We start from the raw sequence: 24,780 nt of genomic DNA on the forward strand, positions 1-24,780 counted from the left end.
GCGCTGAGCACGCGGCCGCAGCTGCTCGCCCTCTCATTGGCCCGGCGCTGTGACGTCACGCAGAATCCTCCCAGGGGGCGGAGCGCGCACACGGAAGCCCCGTTCCCGAGTACCGCGAAAAACTAGCGAAAATCTCCGTCGAGCGGCGAAATTTCGACCGGTTTTCACGCTCGGGGGACGTCACAGCGTCACGGGAGCCGTTAAAGTCCAACCGGAACCAACGGAAACCGGGATTTACGCCACAAAAAAACCCTCCGTCCGCGGCGTCCGTTAGAAATGAACGGGAGCTTCCTTCGCTGTGAAACTCGGTAAAACTACCACCGTTTATCTCCATGGTAACGTCAGCCGTCGAAGCCGAAGAACAGCCGCGAGTGAAGCCGTCGTCGCCGTGTTAAAACGTCTCGGTTTCGTTCGCTCGTGGGGGAAAAATCTCGCTTCAAATTTTAAAAAGAACATTTAGCGCGTTCCTGTGTCTGACCGGGAACGCGCATGCGCAGTTGCGTCACACACGACGTAAGACGCGGATATAAGAGGATTGGCGCCGGCGCCACAGCTGATGCATTCATTCATTCTTCACCAAGGAGGTAAGGAACACCGACTCTCTGAGCTCCTCTAAATCTGATTTATCTGATTATATATCATATTTATCATCTTTAATCTCTTCACAGCTTATTATTCTAACATTTTAACACCATAATTTTCATTTTTATCGACGTAATTTTGTGTTCAATCGGTTTAAATCGCGACCTGCATCTTCATCTTGTGTAAACTTTAGTATTTTGACTTTATTGACGTGGTTTTCTCTTCTAATACAATCTAAACCATCTTGTGTGAGTCTTGCATGACACATTGGAGCTGTGTTTGGTGTAAATTATGAGTTTTATTGGACTTTATCTGATCTGATCCATCCAACACTCCTGTAACTTTGAGAAAAAACGTTTTTAAACTTGTCTTTCACCTGTGTTATTAAACCGTGCAGGTATCCAGGTGTTTGCATGATTAAACCCAGCTGGTGATCGGTAATATGCACATCAGGGTTGGCTGGTTATTGTTGACCTAGTTAGCAGCACTTATCGGCTAATTACAGTAGCTCCCCTCTCCACCTTAACTTTTTTTTTTTTTAGCCGCGCAGTGGTGGTGGAGGAGCCTGCTTTTGCCTCCACTTTAACGACGCTTATCGGTCTTTAAACACGATTATATCCACATATATGATCCGAGGAGGGTTTAATCTACCTTTCTAGTGTGGTTTAAAGCCAGTCGGGGTGTTTTTTAGCGGGTATTTGTGCCTGTTTGCCCCCGCCGACCTGGAGGAGGTTCTCGGTGGAGAGGCTGGACTCAAATCCTCCCGCTTTTCAGCTCTGATGAAATTGGCGCGCCTTTGAGTTTCAGTCCTGGATTAAAGTTAATTTTTCCGCGTTTTCACAACTCAAACCGGGCTAAAGGTGTGTGCAAACATGTCCTCCATCGGTAACGATCATAATATTGGTTAAAAACGAAGCATTTTGGAGGTTTTTTTTGTTAGAAAGCGAAGGAGGGAACGAGCAGCGAGCAGCCCCCCTCCTCCTGTTCTTCTGGCTGCAGCTACTTTAGCTCGGCTACCCGGGTTAGTTTTCTAAGCTCTTATCCCGGTTTTATCTGATTAACCCGGTTAATATGAAGCTGTGGTCTCTTACATGTGGTTCTTCAGCTGTGTTACCAACCATCTCTGTGTTTTTGGAGCCACTTTTTGGCTCCTTATTTTAATCTGGAGCGCAGAAGAAGCTAAGTGTTATCTGGAGCTAACATCACAACCTGCTGCAACAAAAACTCTGCGAATAAAACAGATTTTTCTCCTCCAATATGAACTCCTGTGGTTTCCACCTCCTCCCGAGGCTCTGCCACGACTTTCAATCATCCAATTTGACTCTTTATGATATTATTTTAGTTATAATACAGGGGCTAACAACACACAGACACACACATGTGTCCTGGGCCCAGATCAGATCATGGCCTCAGGACTCTGATCATGAGATGGATCCAGGTCAACTGGATCAATTCTTACTTGTATATCTGTCTGCATTTATATAATATTATTAATATTGTTATTATTGCACCTGAATCTCACCTGTTTCCTCTTTTTTTACCCCTTTTTCTTCACAGCGGAGCCATACATATTCAACAACATGTCCAGACGCAGGTGAGCAGCTGCCTAGACTTTACAAACACCTAGATGATCAGATTTATACATAAATTTAGACTTATTTAGATAAATCAATACTATAAAATATATTTTCTGGTTAATTCATAATGTCAAATACATGTTTAAAGCTGCACGACTTCAGTAACACGCTTCACATTAGCACCAACTAGTCTGGACATGTACGACACAGACTACACACATGTTAATTACATGTTTTTTACACTGTGAAACCACAAAAAGAATCAGTTTATGAAGAAATCTGATGGAAAAGCTTCAACATGTTATGATTTATTCAACTTTTCCCACTATTTCTGCTTCTAATATCATCAAAATAGTTGAGTATTGTTCTGCGATTGTGTGATTCATTTACAGTTTTCTTCACTTTTTCTCCGTTTTATGTCGTTGCAAATGTAGCTCAGTCTACACAAAGCTAATTACCAATTAGATGCAGCCCCATAATGTTCAATTTACACCTGATTTCAGTTCAGTCACGTTAAAGTGACTTCAGTGACTGGATCTTATGTAACGGTGGCATAATTACAGGAACTGGTTTGAAATAATAATAAAAAAAACTAGTGCAACTGTTAAAGTCTTGTGATTTCCTGTGTGAACCTGTAGCTGAGACACTGAGGCTATTTTTTATTGTCATATTTATTTATAATCTATGTTTTGTTTTGTTTTTTTCTCCCCAGTGGTCGCATCACACTTCAAGCCAGAGATTCGAACACACCTGAGCCGACCGTCAGAGCCCCGCTTAGGAAAAGGAAATCAGAGGTTTGTCTCCTAATATTGATCTCAATAAAGTTTTTACCTCCTCCAGATGATGGATGATGTCACCGTTTTCATCAATATTGAAGTTGAACCTCGTCCTGATTTTAACTCTTGGTTCCCTGTGCAGCCCTCCAAGAAGAAACTCCAACCTGCTGCCAAGAAACAGAGCTATGAGATACAGGTCAGTGTGTGTGTGTGTGTGTGTGTGTGTGTCCGGCACATTATTAATGAGTGTGTGAGTGTGTTTATAACTGATAAGAGCCGAGTGTGTGTGTATGTTTCACTAGTTTATTATCTGCTACGTTGCCCCTCCCTGTCGCTGCGTCCAGCCCTGAGTTTTATCAGCGTAGCTTTTCCACATGTTCATAGTTGATCTCACTGACAGTTCAGCCTTGTGATCAATACTTCTATTGATCTATAGATCTATAGATCAGCTTGTATCGACGTCCGGCGTCCATTTTGTTACTGTAGATTAGACTCTGACTCAGTTTCATCAGATTTTCAGTTTGTTTCAGTCCAGTTTTGTCTCAGATTCAACTTTTTATTTGTCAAACAGTCGATTTAAAACCAGATTCTCACTGTGGGTAAAAAAAACAAAACAAATCTTCATGTTCAAAGTTGAAACTGAAGCAGGTTAAAGTGAGTGGAGTCTTTAATGTGCAGCTGCAGGAGCTCATCTCCACCAGCAGGTGGCGTTCTCGAGCTTCTACAACACAATCTACACCTTCAACAGTGTTAAAGTCTCACAGTCGTCTGATGGGAAACTGATTTGCAGAAATTTGTGCAACTAGAAGTTTCAGTTAATTCTTAATAACTTAAAGAATAAGGATAGAAAAGTGAAAAAATTAACACCACAGCCTCCTAGAATTAAAGTTTCAAACTGATCCATCATCTCCAAACACCTGAACCATCAGTTTGTCGTATTTAAACCAGAGGAAAGAGTCAAATCTTCACTTTTTAACCTGTGAAGCTCTTAAAAATGCATAAACCTGGTCTCAATGGACAGAGAATAAAACCCCAGCGTGATGTAACATGTAGAATATCACAAAGCTACAGATTTTATAAAGGTTTTAATGAGGACCGACTCCGTTTGACCACTTTATTTTTTGACAAAATGCACCTGAAGTTGTTTCGGTGGCGTTGGAGCGTCTTGTTATAGAAACATTAGATAAAAAATAACAGGATAAACTCTCATTATCAGAAGCTCTGTCTTGTGTTTAATCCTGTGTGTTTTGTGTTTTTGTGTGTGTGTTTAACAGAAGTGTTGGTCGGAAGACGGAGCGACTCCGTGCGTCCTCATCGAGACGCCGCACAAAGAGCTGGAGCCGACCGACCCGTCCAGCTTCAAACAGTATCGCTTCAAAAACCTCTTCATCAAGGCTTCCCCCATTCCCCGGCTCAGGTGAGTGTGTGTGTTTACACCTCAGCAGGAAGCGACGACACACACACCAACTGCAGGGCCTTTTGTTGCTGCTGCTGCTCCACCCGGCTCTGTATTCAGACTTTAACGCCCTCGTCCCCCTGAATCCACTTCTGAGGCTTCGTTTGGTTTCAGGGTTTCATTTGATTTGACTTTCAAACGACCGAGTCGCCGCTAATTAGTGTGACGGCAATTAAGTTAACAACAAAACAAGATGCAGATAAAGATAAAGCCTCAAAAAAGCCTAATGATGAGTCAGCTGACTTCAGTACAAGCAGCAGCAGCAGCAGCAGCCATGTTGGCAGGATGTTATTTATACACCAAGGTTTATTATCTAAACAATAAATAGGATAAATACAGAATAATAAACATTAAATGCAGAGCAGATATAAAACTGTAATCCAGTAAAGAGAGATGCTGCAGTGTGACAGGAGTCAGCTGTTAAGACATCAGACTTTATATTGAGCCCACATGTGGGAAATTCATAGAAGCACAGGACACTTAAAGAAGTATGGAATAAGAAAAAAGAAAGACGAGAAGAAAAATCTGTACTTTTATGTACAAAATATGATTTAAATAGAGAAAAAACTGTATATGTATGTTGTTTGGTGGGAGATATTGCTCAGTGTGGGCATGAATATAAGTGTAGAGCTTGTATGAATCAAGCAGTGTAAAGAATAAATGATGCAGAAGAGAAAAACTTTATAAATACAACAGTTATGGTGGTTTTAGTTGATGAATAATTACCAAACTAATAATTGTGCTTAACGATTGAATTGTCTTTTTTACTGATCATTATCTGTCACTATTGTAGTATAAACCTAAACATAGTCTAATAATAAACATACACACATAAATCTATGATGCTAATGTCAACAGATGCTCTTTGAATATTAGAAATAAACATTATTAAACCACAGAAGAGAAAGGAGGCGGCGCAAAGTGATGGAAAAATTACGTTTCTGTTGTTACATCCATCTGTTTTTAATAGAGAAACCATATCTAGAGAAACCATCTTAACTATTATAAACAGTTAAAATACTTTAAAGGCGTCTGAGCTGCTTCAAGTCAAAACTTTATCGTCTAAACTCCTTCAAACACAAGTTAAAACCCCCCTTCTCCTTCCTCCTCTTCCTCCAGTTGGGCCAGCTCGGACGACGTGTGGATCAAGATGCTGAACAAGGAGCTGAAGTACGTCCACGATAAGAGCTACCTGCAGCGACACCCCAAGCTGCAGCCCAAGATGAGAGCCATCCTGCTGGACTGGCTGCTGGAGGTGAGGAGGCCGCTGCTGCTCCTAAAGGGTTAATAAACCTGCTGCAGTTATAAAAGAGATGCTGGTTGATGTTAAACTGTGTGTGTTGTGTGTTGTGTTGTGTTGTGGTGTGTTGTGTTGTGCAGGTGAGCGAGGTGTACAGCCTCCACCGGCAGACGGCCTACCTGGCGCAGGATTACTTCGACCGCTTCATGTTGACTCAGGAGAACGTCAACAAAGATTACCTGCAGCTCATCGGCATCACGGCGCTCTTCATCGCCTCCAAGATCGAGGTCAGCTCCTCACACACACACACTACTCTATCTATTTTTTTTATTTAAACATGTTTTTATTGTTTTTTTTTCGTGTAAATACAACAACATCCAACAATCTAAACATCCTAAACACACAAACACATTCATGAAAAGAATAATGAAACCATGAATAATACTGAAAAGGAGCAAAATAAAATGAATAATTAAATAAATGAAGATGGCAAAATAAATAAATGAAATTAAAAAAGATCAATTAAACCGCACTAATTAGTCAACAAATTACTGTACAATGAGTATTACACAGAGAGAAAGAAACCAGAAACCTTTTCTATTAAAGGCAAGGATTAAAGATTCAAAAAGAGAAAATACTTTGCATTTGCACAAACAATTTGGACAGTCTATTTATGTTTTATCTTTTTATTCTGTTTTTATTGTGTTTAATTTACTTTACAATATTTTGAAAACCTTTGTTTTATTTAAAATTGTGCTTGATAAATAAAAAAGGATTGGATACAGATTCCTACGTGGTTGTACATGATAAAACAGTAGGAGACTCTAGAACAGAGTATTTGGAAATACAGACAAGAAAAATATGCAAACAAGAAAATGTAGTGCAGATGGTTAATCTAGGAAGATATCAACACACAACATAACAACAAAACACTTAATATAATAATCAATATAAGGTCTGGAGGAAAACCTAGAGACATGAGTGTTCAGGAGTCTTTGAGGAGTCGATGTGTAGATGGAAAAAGTGAATAAATTCATTAACATTTCTATGAATGTAAAGTTTGAGGAAAAAAGACGCCTGTCCTTAAACGCATCGTCTCCTCCTCTTCCTCCTCCTGCAGGAGATCTACCCTCCTAAGATCTACGAGTTCGCCTACGTCACAGACGGAGCCTGCGACATGTGGGACATCCAGAGGACGGAGCTGCACATCCTCAAGGTAAAAACACACACAGACCCAGACCAGCAGTGTCTTCAGTCCCAGTCCTCATAATTATCATTTTTCCTCCTCAGCTACAAAAGAAAAGATGATTTGATCTAAAATCTAAACCATATTTAATATAAACAAAGTTTGGATTAAACTTAGTTGTTCAGATAGTTGTACTAAAGTATCTGCTGTAACCTCCCTGTTAAAGGGTTTTCCATGGAGTTTTTCCTCAGTGGATGTGAGGGTCTAAGGACAGAGGATGTTGTTATCATGCCATGTGAAGCCCTTTGAGACAAACTGTTTGTAAAAACGGGCTATACAAATAAAATTGCCTTGTAACCATTTGAATTATCTTACATTTATTGGATTACATCACCAGGGTTTCCACTGGGTCTTAAAAAGCCTAAAAAAGTCTCAAATGTTAGACAATTTGTTGAAGTATTGTGTTCAAGTCTTAAATAATTTTGGACAGGTCTTAATTTTCTTATGCCCATGTAACCATGACCCTCAAATGACCCTCAAATCTTCAATAAAATGTTCCCGCAACACTTCATTGAGCTTTATTAAATGTATTTTCAACTACAAACAAGTCCAATGTGTAACTTCTACTGTATACTGCAGCCAATTTACTTAGCAAGTCATTTTGTGACTCTGCATTTCTTTTGTTTGACGAGCTAAAGGTCTTAAATTTCATCCATAATGGTCTTAAAAAGTCTTAAATTAGAGTTGGTGAAACCTGCAGAAGAGACGTTTGTCGCTGCAGCCGAGGTCCAGGAGGTTAAAACATGTCAGAGATATAAAATCTAAACCGTGTCCTTGTCCTCGTTGTCCTGCAGGCGCTGGACTGGAACCTGTGTCCGGAGACGCCGATCTCCTGGCTGAAGCTCTACGCTCAGGTGGAGGCTCAGAAAGACGACGAGAACTTCCTGGTTCCCCAGTTCTCACAGGAAACGTACATCCAGATCACACAGGTCGGTCCCCACAAACACACACACACACAAACAAACACACAAACTCCTCCGTCTTTAGTGAAATGAATAAAGAGGAGTTTTAATGTGAGCAAAGACATTTTAACAGTTGTTTACAGATCACTTATTGAGTCAGTTCTAACTTACAACATCTCATCCTGGTACACTTTTCTTTCTGTCAAGGGACAAAAACAAATTGTCACGCATCATCAGATATGCAAGTAAAATAACAGGCACCAACCACACAGTCGTCCCTCTCAGACCTCCACACACAGGCAGTCAGACGTAAAGCCACCACCATCTTACACCCCACAACTCTTTCCAACTTCTTCCCTCAGGCCGTCGCTACAGGGTCCCTTTAGCAAGGACAAGCTTAGGGAAAAAATCATTCATCACATCCGCCATTTTTATTCTGTTTTTACTCGGGTCATTCTGTATCTTGCTAATGTCATTATATATCTATTTGTTGTCTGTTTTATGTTATGCTCAACTGTGTTTTTTGTTTCTTTTATGCGCACGTATGCACACGTTTAAGAAAAATTTCCACTGCTATGTGCAGGGGACAATAAAGGTTTTCTGAATATGAATAAACCACTGACCTGTGTGTGTGTGTGTCTGTGCTGCAGCTGTTGGACCTGTGCATGATGGACATCGGCTCTCTGGACCACAGCTACAGCGTCCTCGCCGCCGCCGCTTTCTGCCACTTCTCCACCTTCGACGTCGTTCACAAAGTCTCAGGTTGGTTTGATTCTCTCGCCTGCACGGCCCACAGTCCCCGGTTGAGCCTCAGTGTGTGTGTTTCCTGAGCTCCGACTGACTGCAGCGTCCTGACCTGTGTGTGTGTGTCTCTGTGTGTGTGTGTGTCTGCAGGTCTGACGTGGGAGAGCGTGGCGCCGTGTGTGCGGTGGATGACGCCCTTCATGGACACGCTGCGAACCGAAACCAAACCGCAGCTCAAGATCTTCCCCAAAGTGAAGAGTGACGACCGACACAACATCCAGACGCACGTTGCCTATCTGGAGATGCTGGTGAGCAAAACTAACGCACTAGTTATACCTAAATATACCTGAGCTGCAGAAACACACGGAGCTCTCGTCTCCTCTTCTTCCTGACAAAACCTCCTCAAAACCTTTAGGTCAAAGGACTGAGTTCAGGTTCCTCAAACAGACTTTAAACTAAAAATATGATATGAGTCAAGCGAAACAGTTTGAATTGGTCCAGAGCCGTCAAACATGAAGAAAGTGGCTGAAAATTAAACATTTGTAGGACAAAAACAGTGAAAAACGATGAATTTTGCAACTTTGGTTCCTTTTGTTCAGAGCTGCAAATAATTCTCATGTCGTGCTTCTGGTTTTTGATGAATTACAAAAGTCAGATGTTGGAAACTTCTATCCTACTTTGTCCCACATTCAGCTTTATAAACACAAAACCGAAGCAGAATCTTAACATTTGAAGCTGAAAATGGCAAATTTGTAAAGTTTTAATTGACATAGGGGTTGGTGATGAATAAAAAAAAATGTTTTAAAAGCATCAGATTTGTTAAATTTAACATCTTCATGTTGCTTTTATGACATTTGAACCTTTTTTCTTAACAAAATGAAGACTGAATGCCCTGAAAATGTCAAATGATGTGACCCCAAAATAAGATAGATATTAAACATTTAATCCAGCTACAGTGGATTTAAGTGAATTTATGAAAAATATACTTTATTCTGAAAACATTAAATTGAAATATCTGTTTCTATATTTACATTTTAGTGCGTTTTAGCAGCACTGAGCAGAACACATCCTAAAAACAACACTTTTTTTTTTTCTAAATGTGTCACAAATTATGTAAAATTGTCAAGAAACATAGTGTTGCTTTGCTAAAGTGAATTACATTTATTCCACATTTTTATTTATTCATTCAGGTTTATTTTCTGGTGTTTATAGTTTATAGATATTTATGAAGATGCATCACGTCATCGATCATGTTTCTGTTGATTATCTTGTTTCTGATCGTCATTTTTAACCCTGCTTCTCCTCCTCCGTCCTGCAGAGAAAAGCTCAGGAGCGTCAGATCGACAGCCCCGACTGTCAGATGTCGCCCGTTGCCGTGGCAGCCGTCCTGACTCCTCCCAGCAGCACAGAGAAACCGGCCAATCCCTGAGCAGGAGAACAAGAAGAGAAGAGAAGAAACCAGCGACGAACGAACGCTACCTCTGGACAGGTTGACCCCTCGACCTGCGGGACGACAGCAGCTCCTCAGACGACCGCCGTCGCCTTGTTCTGTTATTTTAGGGAAAAGCACGTTTTTTGTTTTTGTTTTTGTTTTTGTTGTTGTTTATTTGAACACTAAGCTCAGACGACTTCCTGTCGCTCTCCTCCTCGTTGGTTCTCGGAGCTCGGCAGGAATCCAAGTTTCTTAAATCCATTTCCAGGTGAATGAGTTTTTGAGTTGTGTCCTGAAGCGGCAGCAGCTTCCTGTGAAGGAGACGAAGGTGACGATGATGATGATGATGCTGCTGTTGCCGTGGAAACGCTTCAGAGCCGTCAGGTGTTTTTTTTATTTTTTTTTACTAGTTTTATTTGTGAGAGTCTCGCTGCTGCTGCTGCTGCTTCTTCGTGAAATGGGGAAAAACTTTCAGACGGTGCTTCAGTCGGATTCTCAGGAAACGAGGAAAACTTCATTTCCTACGTTTTTTATTATTATTTCATTCCACAATGAACTGAGGAACAAATGTTTTTCTATTTTCTTACTTTCTCTTAAATTCCCATTAAATCCTGTAAACGTCAGATTTACACCCGTTATCGCCACAGAGGATAAAACAACAATGTGATAATTTACTACAAAGTGTTTGTAGCCACATGAGCCACAGGAAGAGTCACCTCCCGTTGATCCGGCTCAATAAACCCCTTACTTCATTTTTATTTTAATCATTTTATTTTGTTTTTTTTGCTGTTGCAACCTGGTTGCATGTTTTTGTTACATTCCTGGGAAACTTGACAATTGTGCAAAGTTTTTTTTTGGTTGCTTTTTAAGTGCTTGTATTTATTAAAAAGCCTCAATATGTAAAAAAGAAAAAAAATGTTCATATGTAAAAAAAGGTAAAAATGAAAAAAAAAAAGAATGAATCTTTGTTTCAGCAATGAATGAGCTCAGTTTGATCTCTGCCAAAGGCAAAACGCTATTTATGATTTGTGCTCTGCCGCCTGTCGTGGACCGTTCCTCTTCAGCCTGTCGTCTTCACTCGGTGCCTTTAACGAACTGTACCACTTGATGTTAATGAGCAGCTGGACGGAGACGCAGCAGTGGACAAACAACCATGTAAACTGTATGTAGATGTTGAATGTATGTTTTTGTACATAGGAACAACTGAGAAATTTGTAATTTTCTTTTATATTTTAATGTTTTAAATAAATGAAGTGAAATGAAAAGTCGGTGAGAGTTTTGGTTTGTTGCAGCTGGTTTGAGACCAGCGGAGGTTTAATGTGAAGAGGAAATATGATGTTCTGCAGTGGCTCCAAGTTAAAACATCCTGTTCAGTCTGATATGTGCATACATACACACACACACACATATATATTAGGGGTGTCACGATTCTCCAAATCCTCGATTCGATTTGATTTTCGATTTTAGGGTCACGATTCGATTCGATTCTCGATTTTTTTTCTTTTTCTTACAGCACAGAGGTCTATGCTATTTTCAGACTAGTCTAGTCTACGATCATTGGTTTTATTCATCAAATTTTGTACAGTAAATCTTATTTCAAAAGATGGGCTACATATAAGTGATGCAATTTCCATAATGTATCACATTAGGCACTAATGGTCACATTTAAATAATTTATTTACAATATAAAGGTAACATGCCCCCAAATATCATGATCCAGGGGCCAAAATTGCCCCCAAGGTTTTGAACAAATATATTTATATCTGTACATTATCATAATTTTATTTTCATTAATTTACCGTTGTGTCTCCGTCGATCCTCTCTTTGACTTCGATGCTCGAGATCGTGACGTAATTTCGATCGATTTCGATAAAAATCGAAATCGTGACACCCCTAATATATATATATATATACCCCTAATATATATATATATATATATATATATATATATATACATATATATATATATATATATACATATATATATATATATATATATATATATATATATATATATATATATATATATATATATATATATATACACATATACATATACATATGGACACATATATCTATATGCAGACGCATACTTGCATACATATACACTTAAATACATGCATGTGTGTGTATAAAGACTGAGGTCTGAATCTGCAGATGATACATAACATACATACAAACCTACACATGCTTACACAAATAGTACTTGTATACATAGGCTACTTGCATACATACTTAGAAAATCACACACATACATACTTACATATTTACACACTTGCGTATGTATGTAAGTGTTTATGTAAGTATGTATCTAAGTACGTATGGATGTGTGTTTGTATGTAAGTATCTATGTATGTAAATATGTAAGTTAATATGTATGCAAGTGTGTAAATATGTAAGTATGTGTGTGATTTTAACTAACTTACATATTTACATACATAGATACTTACATACACACATGCATACATATATATATACACTTGCATACAAACACACATCCATACACACTTAGATACATACTTACATAAACACTTACATATACATAATTACATACATACTAATGTACATACATACACACTTCATACATACAAGCACACAAACATACACACATACAGTACATACTTACATATAAACACATAAATACACACTTAGATACAAACATACACACATAATTACATACATACTAACATACACACACACACCCACATACATAGATACAGTACTTACAAACAAACATACACACATACATACATAATACTAACTTACATACAAGCACACACACACTTATATTACATACATTATACTGTCATCCGTATTGTGTATACATATACATATGTATCTCAATTTCATACAATGGTGTGTACATAATACATTTATGTATACAAACTTTGTGCAATATTGGACACACATCTGCATGTGCAGTCGTGTGCTATGGGATATAATATAATAGTGCAGTTTAAGTCGATCCTGCACTTTATTGGGGCATCGTGCAATTATATTAAATTCAATCTTGCACTTATGCACTTGTCACTTTAGCAAACAGCACTGTAGCACATAGCACTTTAACTAGCACTGTAGCACTTTATAACTTCTCAGTAATCTGTTGGTCCCCTTACCCACTCTTTTAACCGTCTTTGGTCAGTTAACTGGTGGTTTATGTAGGCTATGTCGTTCATATATGTTTTGTGTAAGATGTCAAGGTGTTTTATTGTCCTTGTCCTGCCTCTTGTACTTTTTACCGTCATTGTTTTTTATGTCTAACATCAACCTGCCAATGGGACTGGGGATGGAGATTAGCCACTTAGCTATAATCCCACATATTTACATGTCAATGTCCATCAATATGTACTGTTCCCATTTAAAAAAATAAAAAAATAAATCTGAAATCTGAAATCATGACCTGGGTCAAAGAGACAACACCAAGTAAACATTCAAATAACTGCTTTATTGAACTAAATTAAATCATGTTGCTGTGTGTCTATATTTAAATATTAATGCATTAGAGTGCAATGCAGTACATGAGTTGAAGTGAAACTAAACTACAGACCAGCCACAGGTTGTTGAAAAGGAGGTCGGCAGCAGGAACATGTGAAATAAGATGTTTTTTTAAAAAGGAAACAACTGACAGGATTCACTCTGCTGTGATATATTTGTAGCGAACAACACGTTTGCATCGAAAGTAGAGTTGAGTCCTATCAGTGAAAAACTATTAAACTATTATTATTTTTTTTAATCTTACACTAATACAGATATAAATACATACATAGACACATACATAATCCTACACACACACACACACGCGTCTGTCCTGCAGCTCCGTCAGCTTCACGCTGCAGTGAGGAGAGCTGCTCTCAGGTCAGTGTGAAGTTTGGAGAAAGAAAAACAAAAGAAGCTGCAGCAGCTGTCAAGAAAAACACTGAGGTGTAAATGAGGAGAAACAGAGAAACTCCAGAAACCGCACTCTGCTGTGACACACACACACACACACACACACACACACACACACACACACACACACACACCACACACACACACACACACAGACACACACACACACACATATGACAAAAGGTTGAATAATGACCATGGCATTCACCCCCCATGTTGGGAGCTAGTGGTCTGTGTGTGTGTGTGTGTGTGTGTGTGTGTCATATAGTGTGTTTGGCGGTCTGAGGCCTCCCTCTACATACATCCACCCCCCCCCAACTCCCCCCCAGTTTCTTTAGAAACTCCTGTAGAGTGAGTGTATTGTGTTGGCCTGGGAAAGCGTGGCCTCAGACTATACACACACACACACACACACACACACAGAGGTTGTGTAATCACTATAAACTCAAACATGTATGTCGGTCGGTGGGTCGACCTCTCGAAGGTCATGGGGCCAGAATCAGTGTCCATCTCTAAAGCTAACTAATAATTAATAATAATTATGATGAACTGTGACACAGAGAAAACTGGTGACGCTTCAATTTACAGGCCGTTTATTATGTGATAATGTCAAGAAATGTATTTATTCATTTTAATGTTTATTTAACGGGGACAATACATACAACATTGCCACAAAAAATGGGAAAATGTGATGCATATAAGACGTCTAGCTTCAGCTAATGCGCGGTCTTTGTCCCTGGTCAGGCTTTAGAATAGGATACTGAATACAATAAATGCAATGATGCAAATCCAGTGGATATGTACCATGAATAAATAAACACAGCTGCAAATAGCCAAGAAATTGTGTCATAATGTCAAGAAATAGCCTTAAAAAAACACAAATTTCATAGTATGTCATGTTTTTCAAAAAGGTAAAAGATAACACATGCTTTTCATGCTTTGCTTGGCTATATTTCTCGACATTGCTATCAAATTGACCGTTATTTCTAGGCTGTTTCTTGACATTATGACGTAATTAACGTTAGCGGCCTGTAAATTAAAGGAGTACCAGAAAATTTTAATTTAATTTATATATTTGATGAGTCAAATACATTGATACAGAATCTATCAGTGAAATCTTCACAGATGTTTGTTTTCTATCATAATATTTGAGTTTTCCAGGATCGAGCTGTTTGTCGTTGTAGCTCGGGCTACGCGGCTAGCATTAGCATTAGCAGCTGTTTACCAACCAGTTTAGAACAAACGTTGTGATTTCAGTGTCAAACTTCACTCATCAACATCTGTCTGAAATAACTCTGTCACTCCACTACGTCTCTGTCCTGTCTTTTTCTCACTAGCGTTAGCACGTCAAATAGACTGATTAACCTAGTTTCTGTAGCATCGCTGTAGCTGCTACTGCTAATGTTTATGTAGTTTGTTTACATTTCACCCAGAGCACCATCTTACATCTGATTAGCATTAGCTTCTGAGTGGAGATCACAGTGGCAAAACTACACAAAGAAATCAAATCTTCTTAAAGTCTTTTCATTATTTCACTGATAAAATACCAATTATATTTTCAAACAGTCAAGTTTTTTCCTTGTTTAAACTGTGTCAATGTTTTTAGCTCCAGCTAGCTAGTAGCTACATGCTAACAAGCAAGCTCGAACAAAAAGACTTTTTTATAGCCTATTAAATATATTCTTATGAATCTGCACATAAACAAAATTGAATAATATTAAGTACAACAATAATATTTATAATATAACATTTAAACATATCCATGATAATTGTTTTATTACATTTTACTCATCTTTGAAATTGCCGTTTGCCAGGAAATTTAAATCACAAATAATTAACAAGTAACAAATAAATATGATAAAGATTATTAGTTTTAAAAAAAAAAGTAAAGTGGAGAAACACTTCTTTTTTAATAAACTGATATTGCTATAGTGTATGGTGTTATAGTAACTGTGCTGCTGCTGCAGACACAGAGACTCAGACTGAAGCTGATCGACATGTTAAAGAGGTCAAAGACAATACAGAGCAACCAGACACAAGCTGCTGCTGCTGCAACCCCCAACACACACACACACACACACACACACACACACACACACACACACACACACACACACACACACACACACACACACACACACACACACACACACACACACACACACACACACACACACACACACACTCCACTCTCTCTCTCTCATTAGCATAGCACATTCCTCTGGCTGGATCTAAACCTTTAACTCTAACATTTTGCACAGAAACACTGTCGTTAATGGGAATCAGACCTGGTCCTCGCTCACTGGGCTAGAGGTAGAAGAACACACACGCACACGCACACACACACACACACACACACACACACACACACACACAGCTGCATCAGAGCATGATAACCTCCAACCATCCATTGTGTGTAACAATGCATATGCTTCATGTCAACTCAGTGTCCAGTCTGTATGTGTGTGTGTGTGTGTGTGTGTGTGTGTGTGTGTGTGTCAGAGGTCATTTTCCCAACAAGCGATGACTCAGTAGAATGAACACATCGGTTCATTATGCTTCAATCAAACCCAGAATATATCGATAATAATTAATACATGGTCAAAATAATGCCATGATGTTGCATTTTTATCACTGATTCATTAATATAATTTAATATTGAACGCAAAATAAAATATTACATTATGAAAAATAATATTGAAAATGTCTATTTAAACAAGTGTAATGGAGTCATTGAAATGTAGTGGAGCACTCATTTTAGGAGAATAACTTGTAAGAATTGATGTAAGAAGATAGAATAGATGTATTTGTGTTACTTTCCATTAATATTATAAGGTCAAAATCAAAGCGTTCAGACTCATGCAGTGTCAGATCTCAACACCAGGTGGCAGTGTTGCACCATCAACACCAAGACACACAGATGAAACTTTACTCTGTTTTTCTGAACCTGAACACACTTTAAAACTTTTTATTTAGAGTTTTTCTTTCAATAAATTTTATAAATGTTATACAATTTGTGCTAATGTTTCTGTATATTTTGTATTTTGTTGAGTTTTTGAAGTGAAAACACTAATACTGCACTGAACTGACAGGTTAAGTGTTAGTGAGTGACTTATTTATTAGGTTTTTAGTCACGGAAATTAAAGCTGCTGCAAAACCTTCAGTTTCAAATGACAGTAACTGACATATATTAGTATTTAGGTTATAACTGTCTAATACAGGCAGCATTTATGTTAAAAATAAGTAATTTAATCATTGAGTATCATGTTTTTGGAACCTACTGTTTTTAATAGCTATTCTATTTTATATATAATATCAACATATATTGACAAGCATTGATGGATATATATTATCCATCTATATTTATATATATGTGTGTTATAAGAAACATAGGTTTACATAAACGTATCAATATATGAAACTGATCCAGTTTCAAGTTCCATGTTGCCATATATGTTTTTATTTTACATGTAGGGGAGAGCGGGGTAAGTAGTGCCAATTTTTACTTAAATTGCCTTTAAAGCAAGGGGATTATAATAATGCCCCCAACATATAGTTGCAGACACAGCCCCCACCACACAGGGCTAGAAGTCCATAGGTGACGATTAAGACAGATTTCATTTGTACTTAAGTCTAATGTTTATTTTTGGGCACAAAACTCCAGACCCAACCTTTAAACGACATGATGAATATGATCGTCCTCTTTATCTCTAACTGCTCTGCTCCACTGTCACTGACACCTTCACTGGTAACAGCTTCACTGGGAGGTTTCTACCAGTGTTAATGTATGGAAACATCTTCTGAGTGAAAGTGTGTGTGAAGGTGTGTATGTGTGTGTTAGTATCAGGATCAGAGAACGACAGTTTTCCTCTGTTCAAGTCCAGATTCACTCTGATCCTCTGGAACTTCTTCTGCTCTGGGAGATCAGTCCATTTAATTGATGGTGAATATGCTGAGTATTTATCTCCATTGAACCATAACCTCCATGATCCAGACTCTATGCTGCCTCCCTTCTTCTGCACAGACTCTAACACACCCAGTTGCCACCATGTATTGTCTCCAACCTGGACATCCCAGCTGTGAGTCCCTGAGTTAAAACCCTCAGAGCCCAGGACACAGCGGCAACCATCAAACCTCTCTGGATTGTCAGGAAGCTGCTGTTTGTCTCCTACTCTCACACTGGTCAGATCTTCAGACAGGATGAGATCTGGATAAACAGTGTTTGGGTCCAGAACCACAGGACTGTAGGAGACCATGTCCTTCATCTTGTTCCAGATGTTGAAGGTCAGGTTGCCCAGGTGTTTGGCCTGGTCTATCAGAGCTCCTGAGTCCAGCTGTGGATCCTCCAGCAGGGGGCGCTGCTGGACTCTTTCCACTGCAGCCTTGTAGTTGAGCAGGAATGAGACGTCTTCAGCTCTCAGCTCGTCCTCTGTGGCTCTGACTGTGTGTGAAAGAGCTGCTATCTCTCTGCTCAGAGCCTCCATCTTCTCCTTCATCCTCTGACTCTTCTGCTCCTCTTCCTCCCTCAGTGCAGCCATCCTGGCCTCCTCTTCCTCTTCTAGAAACTGGTGAAGCTTCTTGAACTGCTCCTTAATCTGCCTCTCTGTGTGTCGGGCCTGGACCTTAATGTGTTCTGCTGTTTGACCAAACTTCACTTGAACTTCTTCAAAACCCTTTAACTTCTTCTTTAAGGGCTCCAGTGTTTCCTCAAGTTCCTTCTTGAGGTCTGAAGCAGCTTCATCGATGGGTTTGAATCTATGGTTGGTGTGTTTGTCTGAATCTCTGCAGACGAGACACACTGGCTGCTGATGGTCCAGACAGAAGAGTCTGAGTTTCTCAGAGTGCAGACTGCAGAGAGCCTCTGAAGATCTCTGCTCTCTCTGCTGCAAGAAGCTCTCACACAGGTTCTTCAACGCCAGGTTAATAGGTGGACGACTCTTTGAAGATCTTCTCTTACAAACTGGACACAGTCGATCTTGTTTCTCCTTCCACCAGCTCTTCAGACAGTCTTTACAGAAGCTGTGGCTGCAGGACAGAAGAACAGGATCTCTGAAGACCTCGGTACAGACCGGACAGCAGAGATCCTCCTCTGGTCTGGAAGCCATTTAGTCTGTGAGTGGAGCTGAAAACACAGCAGACAGGAAGTAGAGTCAGTCATGGCTCCCCTCCCTCCTCTACTGACTTGACTGAAGTTTACTGTGACTCTGAGTCCAGGTTTTAGTCAAACTCACCTTCAGTGTGTGGAGTGTCAGCAGGTTGAAGCAGCAGTGTTGTAGCTGGACTCACTCACAGGAAGTTGTTGGTTTGGTCTGAAGCTGAATCTGATCGTCTCTTCTTCAGTCTGCGTCTCTGGGACTGACAGAGTCCAATAAAGTTGTTCCTGGGACTTTGTCCTCTGTGTTACAGTAATAAATAACCTGGTTTATCTCAGGTGAAGCCAGGTGAGGGGGCGGGGCTTAGACACACTGAAAGTTATGTAAGTAAAAATTTCATTATGTTGATGAAAAACAGTAACAAGTGAACATTCAGCTGTTGTGATTAAGTGCCACATTGATACAATTTAAATTATTTATTTATTTGTTTATTTCGGGCATGTCAATTTAAATCATCATCATCACACTTCATCTTAGTTCAAGTTAGAGCACTGGAAAAGAGAGTAACGACACCACCATTGACTCCCGTGGTAAGGGTTTAAGGGTTTAAGGGTTTTGCGCCCCGAGTGGCAGGATATGGGTGTTGCAAAAGTGCCCAGAAAACTCATTCACTCCAATGTATGTGTGTTGCCCACTTGCTTGTAAATTGTTGAACGGCCGTGTTTTTGTTTTTAGGTGTCTTGGTTATATCAAATTATACTTAGTGTATTACAAAATGTAGATTGAAACATTAATGTAGACAACTGTTTTTTGTTTTGTTTTGTTTTTAACTCGCCTATGTGTTAATGTTTATCTGTAAAGGATCCTCAATGATGCTATTAACGTGGGTGATCTAAAAAATGTCCTTAAATTATTGAAAACACCACACTTGCTCATTCACCAACAATGCAGAGATGTCAGTTCTTGGGCGCTTTAGCAAAACCCATATTCCTCCATCATGAGGCGCTTCCATTGGACCAATGCGTGTCGTTACTCTCTTTACTAGTGCTCTAGTTCAAGTAATACAATACACAGCGGGAGAAGCAAAAGCTTATCTAGTCCCGCCCCCATTACCCACAGAATAAAATCTTTATCGTAATCTTTTCTTTTCTTTTGCTTTTTACATTTTGACATAACATTCTTTTACTTATGACATTTTGACATAACATGCAGTAGGTAGTATACAGAGCTGAAGTCTAGCTCTAGACTCTAGACTGCTCTAGTCCAGGTTTTAGTCAAACTCACCTTCAGTGTGTGGAGAGTCAGCAGGTTGAAGCAGCAGTGTTGTAGCTGGACTCACTCTCAGGAAGTTGTTGGTTTGGTCTGAAGCTGAATCTGATCGTCTCTTCTTCAGTCTGCGTCTCTGGGACTGACAAAGTCCAATAAAGTTGTTCCTGGGACTTTGTCCTCTGCGTTAATTACTAACCTGGTTTATCTCAGGTGAAGCCAGGTGAGGGGGCGGGGCTTAGACACACTGAAAGTTACATAAGTAAAAATGTCATTATGTTGATGAAAAACAGGAACAAGTGAACATTCAGCTGTTGTGATGAACTGACACATTGATACAATTTAGATTATTTATTTATTTTTTATTTATTTATTTGTTTATTTCGGGCATGTCAATTTAAATCATCATCATCACACTTCATCTTAGTTCAAGTAATACAATACACATGGCCGAAAGGGAAAGCGGGAGAAGCAAAAGCTTATCTAGTCCCGCCCCCATTACCCACAGAATAAAATCTTTATCGTAATCTTTTCTTTTCTTTTGCTTTTTACATTTTGACAAAACATTCTTTTACTTATGACATTTTGAAATAACATGTTACAGCAGTAGGTAGTATACAGAGCTGAGGTCTAGCTTTAGACTATTCTCTCTGAGTCCAGGTTTTAGTCAAACTCACCTTCAGTGTGTGGAGTGTCAGCAGGTTGAAGCAGCAGTGTTGTAGCTGGACTCACTCTCAGGAAGTTGTTGGTTTGGTCTGAAGCTGAATCCGATCGTCTCTTCTTCAGTCTGCGTCTCTGGGACTGACAGAGTCCAATGCACTGTTTCCTGGTTTATCTCAGGTGAGTCATGTGAGGGGGCGGAGCTTTGAAAAGTGACTGAATGTTGAACAGGTTAGTCCAGATTAATGTAGAGGAGCAGTTCTAGGCATGTGCCTCGTTTTAGAAAGGGTCTTTTCATGTGTTCTTTTATAAATAAATAAATTACTGTTGTGCATAGGGATGTAAAAAAACAAAAAACGGTATACCGTACACATTTCCTTGTCATACCATGTTGTGTGTGTGTGAGTGTCCAGACATATACACTCATGTAGATCAGTAACACAAGCTCTGACAGCTTTGAAACTTGACATACTTGTGGTCAGGAAGCTGCTTTATCAGTTAGAAAAACCTGGGTGTGAATATCTTAATTCTTTGTGTGGAATGAAGCAGCTGTTTAAGTGCAGTACTTGTACCTGTGCCAAGTACTTGTACACATTGTGGTGTCAGTACTTCATCTTACCACTTCCTCCACCTCTGCTGCTAATTATAAAGAGAATGGGATGTTGTGTAGATGCAGGAGACGTTAAAGACAAAGCTGAATATGAATCCAAGTCAAGACGACATTTTATTATGTTGATGAAAAACAGGAACAAATGTACATTCAGCTTTAGTGATGAAGTGACACGTTGATACATTTTAGATCATTGCATGTGAACAGATACAAACTTTTTACATATTTAATTAAACAAGAATCACATTTCAACTTTTCATGTTCGACATTTTTTCATCTGGAGAACAACTCCAGATCCTCTTTTAGAGAAGAAGAATCAAATGTTCAGTAATTGAGTGATAAGAGTGAAAATCATTTACACAAAAGAAAAGTAGTAAAAAAGGAAAAGTGTAATAATGAGGCAGCAGGAGGACAGGTGAAGTTTAACAGGTTCAATTCACTGACTTTTCCCTTTAAGAAATAAACAACATGATGAATATGATCGTCCTCTTTATCTCTAACTGCTCTGCTCCACTGTCACTGACACCTTCACTGGTAACAGCTTCACTGGGAGGTTCTCATAAGTTCTAATGTATGGAAACATCTTCTGAGTGAAAGTGTGTGTGAAGGTGTGTATGTGTGTGTTAGTATCAGGATCAGAGAACAACAGTTTTCCTCTGTTGAAGTCCAGATTCACTCTGATCCTCTGGTGCTTCTTCTGCTCTGGGAGATCAGTGACTGGAGTTGATGGTGACCATGCTGAGTATTTATCTCCATAGAACCCTAACCTCCATAATCCAGACCCTATGTCGTATTTCTTCCTCTGCACAGACTCTGTTAACACACCCAGGCTCCAGTTTGTATTGTCTCCAACCTGGACATACCAGCTGTGAGTCCCTGAGTTAAAACCCTCAGAGCCCAGGACAGAGGAGAGATAACCAGTCCTCTCTGGATTGTCAGGAAGCTGCTGTTTGTCTCCTCGTCTCCCACTGGTCAGATCTTCAGACAGAATGAGATGTGGACCAGCAGTGTTTGGGTCCAGAACCACAGGACTGTAGGAGACCATGTCCTTCATCTTGTTCCAGATGTTGAAGGTCAGGTTGCCCAGGTGTTTGGCCTGGTCTATCAGAGCTCCTGAGTCCAGCTGTGGATCCTCCAGCAGGGGGCGCTGCTGGACTCTTTCCACTGCAGCCTTGTAGTTGAGCAGGAATGAGACGTCTTCAGCTCTCAGCTCGTCCTCTGTGGCTCTGACTGTGTGTGAAAGAGCTGCTATCTCTCTGCTCAGAGCCTCCATCTTCTCCTTCATCCTCTGACTCTTCTGCTCCTCTTCCTCCCTCAGTGCAGCCATCCTGGCCTCCTCTTCCTCTTCTAGAAACTGGTGAAGCTTCTTGAACTGCTCCTTAATCTGCCTCTCTGTGTGTCGGGCCTGGACCTTAATGTGTTCTGCTGTTTGACCAAACTTCACTTGAACTTCTTCAAAACCCTTTAACTTCTTCTTTAAGGGCTCCAGAGTTTCCTCAAGTTCCTTCTTGAGGTCTGAAGCAGCTTCATCGATGGGTCTGATTCTGTGGTTGGTGTGTTTTTTTGAATCTCTGCAGACGAGACACACTGGCTGCTGATGGTCCAGACAGAAGAGTCTGAGTTTCTTAGAGTGCAGACTGCAGAAAGCCTCTGAAGATCTCTGCTCTCTCTGCTGTAAGAAGCTCTCACACAGGTTCTTCAACACCAGGTTAAGAGGTGGAAGACTCTTTGAAGATCTTCTCTTACAAACTGGACACAGTCGATCTCGTTTCTCCTTCCACCAGCTCTTCAGACAGTCTTTACAGAAGCTGTGGCTGCAGGACAGAACAACAGGATCTCTGAAGACCTCGGTACAGACCGGACAGCAGAGATCCTCCTCTAGTCTGGAAGCCATTTAGTCTGTGAGCGAAGCTGAAAACACAGCAGACAGGAAGCAGAGTCAGTCATGGCTCCCCTCCCTCCTCTACTGACTTGACTGAAGTTTACTGTGACTCTGAGTCCAGGTTTTAGTCAAACTCACCTTCAGTGTGTGGAGTGTCAGCAGGTTGAAGCAGCAGTGTTGTAGCTGGACTCACTCTCAGGAAGTTGTTGGTTTGGTCTGAAGCTGAATCTGATCGTCTCTTCTTCAGTCTGCGTCTCTGTGACCGACAAAGTCCAATAAAGTTGTTCCTGGGACTTTGTCCTCTGCGTTAATCAGTAACCTGGTTTATCTCAGGTGAAGCCAGGTGAGGGGGCGGGGCTTTGAAAAATGACTGAATGTTGAACAACTCAGTCCAGATGAATTGTATTGTAAAAAGAACAATCATTGGGGTTTTACAAACGTCTACTGCTCAGGCATACTTTCACCTAGAGACTCCATTTAAACTTTAAACAGTAGACACAAGTCTTGTGTATTGTCGTATTACTCCACGTTTTGATAGGTCATATAGTTTTTGATCAATCCCTGATCAATGACCATGATCATTTTTGGAGAAATTATGAGATTATAATGGGTGTGTATTGCACGGAATGTTCGTGTCAGAGTGCGTGACATCATCGGTTAGAGTGGGAGAAAGCCCAGAAAAATTCCAGATTTTTTCTCTTTCCACACTCGGCCCGGCCACAATTTACACTCTACACACATGATTTTTTTCCCTAATTTGTACACAAACTTGTTCTGTCTCTCACCATCTGCTCAAAATATCAGAGAGACTTACAGAACTTACAGAATCAGCCTCTGAGTGCGGCCACGTCTGTCTCTGCTCCTCATTGACTCCAATACAAAGATTTTCTGAGAGAAGCAGAACGGACCGATGTTTTGAAATTGCCAGCGTATCCAAATTATTTACTGTAGAAACACCAAATCGTACCAAAATGTTCAGGAAGTCCTTAGAGCAACGTGATCTGTGTTTTGTTCTGATGGGAGTTACCGTTTTGTCACAGTAAGCCTAAATGCGAGACCATTGCAGAGGCAGAAAATCGGTCTTTTTCTAGAAGTTTCTCTCTGCCTCATCCTGGGGGGCCCCTATCGTCGTTGGCAACCACCTCAAGTTGCCGTGGTAACGTCTGATTCTCAGGCCAGAGCTCGTTAACTTCATAAACAATCCACCTGCCGCTCGTTAAAATGTTTGTAAACACACACACACTAAATCAGACTGACACAGGATGCAGCTCATAACATGTGTCAGGTCAGTCAGTCATACACACGCACGCACACTATGGGGTGAAATCGAAATCAAAACAACCGGAAAGATGCGCAGCGACGTGTGTGTGCACGCATGGTTACTTTGTTATGTGTGTGTGCGTGCGTGCGTCGTTACGTGCAGGTG

General features: G+C 40.0%; 3 protein-coding genes across 3 annotated transcripts; 1 reads left to right on the plus strand and 2 right to left on the minus strand.

Annotated features, from left to right (window-relative positions):
- The first annotated feature begins 320 nt into the window (after window positions 1-320).
- On the plus strand, window positions 321-10,233 carry ccne2 (cyclin E2). The gene is made up of 12 exons (XM_085803101.1): window positions 321-584; window positions 2,140-2,176; window positions 2,872-2,953; window positions 3,078-3,131; window positions 4,210-4,352; window positions 5,511-5,646; window positions 5,772-5,918; window positions 6,752-6,847; window positions 7,672-7,806; window positions 8,430-8,541; window positions 8,674-8,831; window positions 9,842-10,233. Exons 1-12 carry the CDS (start codon window positions 557-559, stop codon window positions 9,950-9,952), a joined length of 1,239 nt encoding a protein of 412 aa, XP_085659227.1. The 5' UTR covers window positions 321-556; the 3' UTR covers window positions 9,953-10,233.
- A 7,287-nt stretch (window positions 10,234-17,520) lies between these two features.
- LOC146972704 (nuclear factor 7, ovary-like) lies at window positions 17,521-19,202 on the minus strand. The gene has a single exon (XM_085803142.1). It carries the CDS (start codon window positions 18,946-18,948, stop codon window positions 17,554-17,556), a length of 1,395 nt encoding a protein of 464 aa, XP_085659268.1. The 5' UTR covers window positions 18,949-19,202; the 3' UTR covers window positions 17,521-17,553.
- Window positions 19,203-21,841: 2,639 nt separating this feature from the next.
- Window positions 21,842-23,387, minus strand: LOC146972705 (E3 ubiquitin-protein ligase TRIM39-like). Its single transcript, XM_085803144.1, has one exon. The coding sequence runs from the start codon at window positions 23,364-23,366 to the stop codon at window positions 21,969-21,971; it is 1,398 nt and encodes a 465-aa protein (XP_085659270.1). The 5' UTR covers window positions 23,367-23,387; the 3' UTR covers window positions 21,842-21,968.
- Between the last annotated feature and the right edge of the window lie 1,393 nt (window positions 23,388-24,780).

This window comes from Trachurus japonicus, chromosome 16 (assembly GCF_045865225.1).
Source record: "Trachurus japonicus isolate A0001 chromosome 16, Traja_1.0".
Lineage (NCBI taxonomy): Eukaryota > Metazoa > Chordata > Actinopteri > Carangiformes > Carangidae > Trachurus > Trachurus japonicus.

What these genes read in the sequence shown, in the direction of transcription:
- LOC146972704 (XM_085803142.1), bottom strand. Translation starts at nt 18,948, where the DNA reads ATGGCTTCCAGACCAGAGGAGGATCTCTGCTGTCCGGTCTGTACCGAG.
- ccne2 (XM_085803101.1), top strand. Translation starts at nt 557, where the DNA reads ATGCATTCATTCATTCTTCACCAAGGAG. An exon ending in TCCCCCATTCCCCGGCTCAG is followed by an intron (nt 4,353 to 5,510) that starts GTGAGTGTGTGT and finishes CTCTTCCTCCAG; the next exon opens with TTGGGCCAGCTCGGACGACG. An exon ending in CGGAGCTGCACATCCTCAAG is followed by an intron (nt 6,848 to 7,671) that starts GTAAAAACACAC and finishes GTTGTCCTGCAG; the next exon opens with GCGCTGGACTGGAACCTGTG.
- LOC146972705 (XM_085803144.1), bottom strand. Translation starts at nt 23,366, where the DNA reads ATGGCTTCCAGACTAGAGGAGGATCTCTGCTGTCCGGTCTGTACCGAG.